The sequence below is a fragment of the Cupressus sempervirens genome, chromosome 5, assembly GCF_028749045.1.
Source record: "Cupressus sempervirens isolate cs-2001-9-10 chromosome 5, ASM2874904v1, whole genome shotgun sequence".
NCBI classification, from domain to species: domain Eukaryota; kingdom Viridiplantae; phylum Streptophyta; class Pinopsida; order Cupressales; family Cupressaceae; genus Cupressus; species Cupressus sempervirens.
Window position 1 is genome coordinate 363,088,309 of NC_143122.1, and position 4,082 is coordinate 363,092,390.

Here is a 4,082-nt window from a genome sequence, read left to right on the forward strand (position 1 = left end):
AAAATAATCTAATTGGAGAAAACGTCTCCACAGTTCATGATGGCAAAAGAATACAGACAACGTGGCTTAAGTGCATAATTATTTAGTGACATATAAGGGGTGCTCACACCCATTCCATTGAATGTGCATATCCTTGCTCCACAAGTACAGATTACTGATGAATTAATGGCTTTAAATTTGAAATCATGTTTAACTTCGATTCAATATATTTACTTGTTGCCTGTCTGATGTTATGTCTGCAATACATTGCAATTAGGCATACCTCATACCTGGACATCACGATTTCAAAACCACCATGCACAATGCCTGCACCAAAAAATCCTATATACCTGGACACTCAAATTTCAGTACTATCATACACAACATCCACACCAGCAACCCCTGTTTATTTAAATATAGGCCACCAAGCCATAGTTTGGTTATTCTGTTCTTCAACAACTAAATTCTCATTCTTTATGAATCTAGTCATGTTCAATGAGGAGACAGGTTACATTGGCTCTTGTTCTAAACTTAATAGTTAATACGAGGATGAAGTAAAATACCAATTATGCCTAGATCCAATATCAAAGTTGAACCAATGCAACTTTTGCACTATCATATGACACATACTTTTATCATGAATTCAATAAATAAAATGCTCAACCTTCATTCTATGGCCAACCAACTCTTTAATTGTAGGCCAGAGACACGGGAGCAAATATTTGAAAAAAATATCACAACTTGTTATTATTAAAAAATAACTAAATAATTGATCTACGGAAAACAGAAACATAGAACATAACTCAAAAATGAAGGATGTCTAAACCTTACTACACAGGTTCCATGTGAAACAAACAACTAAATGTATCAATTTTGTTATATTGATTATGGTTATTTGAAAAGCAGACACAAGTAATAAAACCTTGAAAAAAATTTAAGATTCAGTAAAGACTAGATGCTACCTGAAAGGTAAAGATCCTGCCCATGCAAACAAAACAAAAAGTCATGTTATGTGGAAAAAATAAACTTCAAGAACAAGAAATTGTATGTGTGTTCATGTGCATGCAAACATCTATAACAAGAATAAAATGATCAATGTCCCTCATAACAATCAAAGAAACTTTAACGAGCAAACAAAATAATACTACCAACAGGTATTCGCTGAACATCTAAATAAAGCTTTTCCTTTAAAAAGACATAGTTGCCTATAGAACATTAAATCGGTTATGTTGTACAACGTTCCTGGTAAGAGCAGAGCACCAAAAATAACACTTGTTCTTGGTGCCTTCTAACAAACAATTGTGGTCAACTCAGAACAGGGAGTAACAGTTTTATATTAAAAAACAAGGTAAGTAATTATGATGCTAGGCTCAGAATAAAATTGAGCACAAATTCTCCGTGATGAGTTTCAATACTGAAGCTTAGATCAACATCATTGAGGCATCCCGATATCAAAAATACCAGAACTTCCACAAAGATGAAACCTAAACTAGCACATACATTAAACTAAGAAAGTTGTTCCCACACTAATCGGAACTAAACGTAATGACCTAATACTTCCAATCACTGCTTGGGCTGACTTGCCATGCTTTTCATTTTCTTTTCAAGTTGTTCATAGGTATCTTTCCTGCCCTCTTTTACAAGAATATCCCTCAACTTTATCATGGTTTCAGAAGGTACCTGAATTCCTCTGTTAATTGATTCTTTGCAGTACTTCCGTGCTTCTGATACTCTTTTCAAATCACAAAATCCACTAATTATTGCAGAGGCACAATCTGCTTTAGGAGAAACACCCTTCTGTATCATCTGCCTCCACAGTGTCACGGCCATCTCCGGATCATCCGCTACAAAATACATCTTGATTGCACTGACATAGTTTTCATACAAAGGATAGCACTCATTTTTGGTCATCTCTCGGAAAATGCTTGAGGCCTCGTCAATCCTGCGGTTACTAATAAGAGCCTCAAAAATAGTATTGTAAGTCTTGAAATTGGGGAACATACCATTGAAGACCATCTCATCCAACAGACGATAAGCAGAATCAAATTCGTTAGCACTGCAAAACACATCAATCATTATATTATAAGTTCGTGTGTCAGGGACAATACCACCCTTCCGCATCAACTCCCAGAAGCCATAGACATTCCTTGTATCCTTGCGCTGACGGAGGCTATCAATCACACTGCAAAAAAAATTCAAGTCTGGGAGACACTTTCTACTCTTCATCACATTCAAGAATTTAAGAGCCTCCTCTGCCTCCTGACCATTGATGAGGGTGTTGAGGAAAGCATTGTAAGCCAAGGTGTTGGAGGGAATCCATCCAACACGGATGATCATCTCCCCAAAGGTCAGCCTGGCTTTCTTCACGTTCCCTTCCTTCTCCCACCCCTCCAGGAGTACTGCATAAGAGTCGGCATCGGGCTTGATCTTCTCCTTGGACCGATCGAAGAACTCCTGTGCTTTCTCCGTTTGATTGTACCTGCACATGGCACTCAAGAGACAGTTGAGAGCAACAACATCCTGAGGGCACCCATACTTTTCTATTACCTCAAATGTCATGATGGCCTCATCAATCTTCCCCGCCTTCACATAGCTCCCAAACACAGAGGAAAAGGTTTCCATGGACACAATCCCCTCTGTCTTCATGACCTTAATGCAATCCCACATTGCATCAAAAAGTTTATCCTTCCCCAACAAATCCACCACTAAATTCCATGCATAAGGGGTGTGCTTTTTGCCCTGAAGCTTCCAGCTTGCCCACTTGAAAAACTTGAGAGCATCCGTACCAGCGCCGTAAGACGACTTCAAAACCTCCTCCACGAACTCGTTTGTGACCTTGGGATTGATCTCTTCCAAGGCAGCATCCAGACCCATAGGCGGTGGATTCTTCAAAACCCCGCTTACGATTTTTTCTTTCGCCATGTTTGTGGGATACTGGGACGGATACGGACCAGGCCGTTTAAGAGAAGTCGACGGGGTTTGGAGCTGGGACATTGTATGAAGCTGAGAATTAGGGGTTGCCTGTGGATTGTAAAAGCCGGGAAAAGAAGCAACGGCCGAGGGAATATATGTTTGGCTATTCGCAGCAGCGGGGACTTGAGAAGCCATCTCAGCTAATTTCTCCTGGGTTTTACTGCTCTCGGGCTTACTAGGGTTTAAATCATCAGTTTTTGAATCGTCGGGCTTTGAATTTTTTTTGCCTCCTCTATTTGTTCTTTTCCTCCTTCCCATCCGTTCTAAATCTAAAACTCAAAATAATGCAACTTATAGAGGAGAGAAAAATAACTGTACCTGGCTCTCATATTGGGTCCTATCCAAATCTTATTTGTGGGTGTCGAACCTGTAACTGATTATATGTGTGTCTTACTAAGATACGAAGCGCTGGTAATCGAAAAAATCTCCTTGTGTATTCTATCAGCATCCAGAGGAATTGATTTTAAAAGCCATACAGAGGGGATTCCCGCATACCCTCGCATCATTTCCAAACTAACGAGACAAAATCAGTGCATTGATGCAGCTCTAAATTCCCTTCCGAGAGGTTGTAATTTCGGGGGGGAGAATTGTAGTAATACAAACAAATATTTTATTGGCAAGATGTCTCACTTCTTAAATATATTCAAGAGCTGAATCAAATCTAACATGGTGGAAGCCATTCCCAACCTCAAATCAACTCTTCTAAGGCTCATACAAGTAAATATTAACTAGAAAATCTAAATATTAACTAGAAAATGTAGAAAGTAAATAAATTAAAATTTTGGTTATTTTTTCTTATATACATTTGTATTGTATATGATGGAAATTGATATGAAGAACGAAATAAGTACAGAGGAAGGGAGAGAATATGAGATTATGAGATATAGAGGAAGAGGGATATTATCAAACAAAGATAAAAGGAGAAAGGGAGAGATATAGGGGAATAGAGAGGGAGGGGAATGTAATGTGTTGCCATATAACCCTCGGAACTTAGGGTTAAATAGGTACTAAACAATTTCTTTTGAAACATATAAATAATATTGTGAACATAAGTGCACTCGTAAAAAAAATGCATAAATAAAGATAAACATTTTATGATTGTGCACAATTGGAAGACTCAACAATACTTT

General features: G+C 38.2%; 1 protein-coding gene across 1 annotated transcript; it reads right to left on the minus strand.

Annotated features, from left to right (window-relative positions):
- Window positions 1-1,159: 1,159 nt before the first annotated feature.
- LOC149556240 (uncharacterized) lies at window positions 1,160-3,566 on the minus strand. Its single transcript, XM_089830390.1, has one exon. The coding sequence runs from the start codon at window positions 3,208-3,210 to the stop codon at window positions 1,543-1,545; it is 1,668 nt and encodes a 555-aa protein (XP_089686516.1). The 5' UTR covers window positions 3,211-3,566; the 3' UTR covers window positions 1,160-1,542.
- Between the last annotated feature and the right edge of the window lie 516 nt (window positions 3,567-4,082).

What these genes read in the sequence shown, in the direction of transcription:
- LOC149556240 (XM_089830390.1), bottom strand. Translation starts at nt 3,210, where the DNA reads ATGGGAAGGAGGAAAAGAACAAATAGAGGAGGCAAAAAAAATTCAAAG.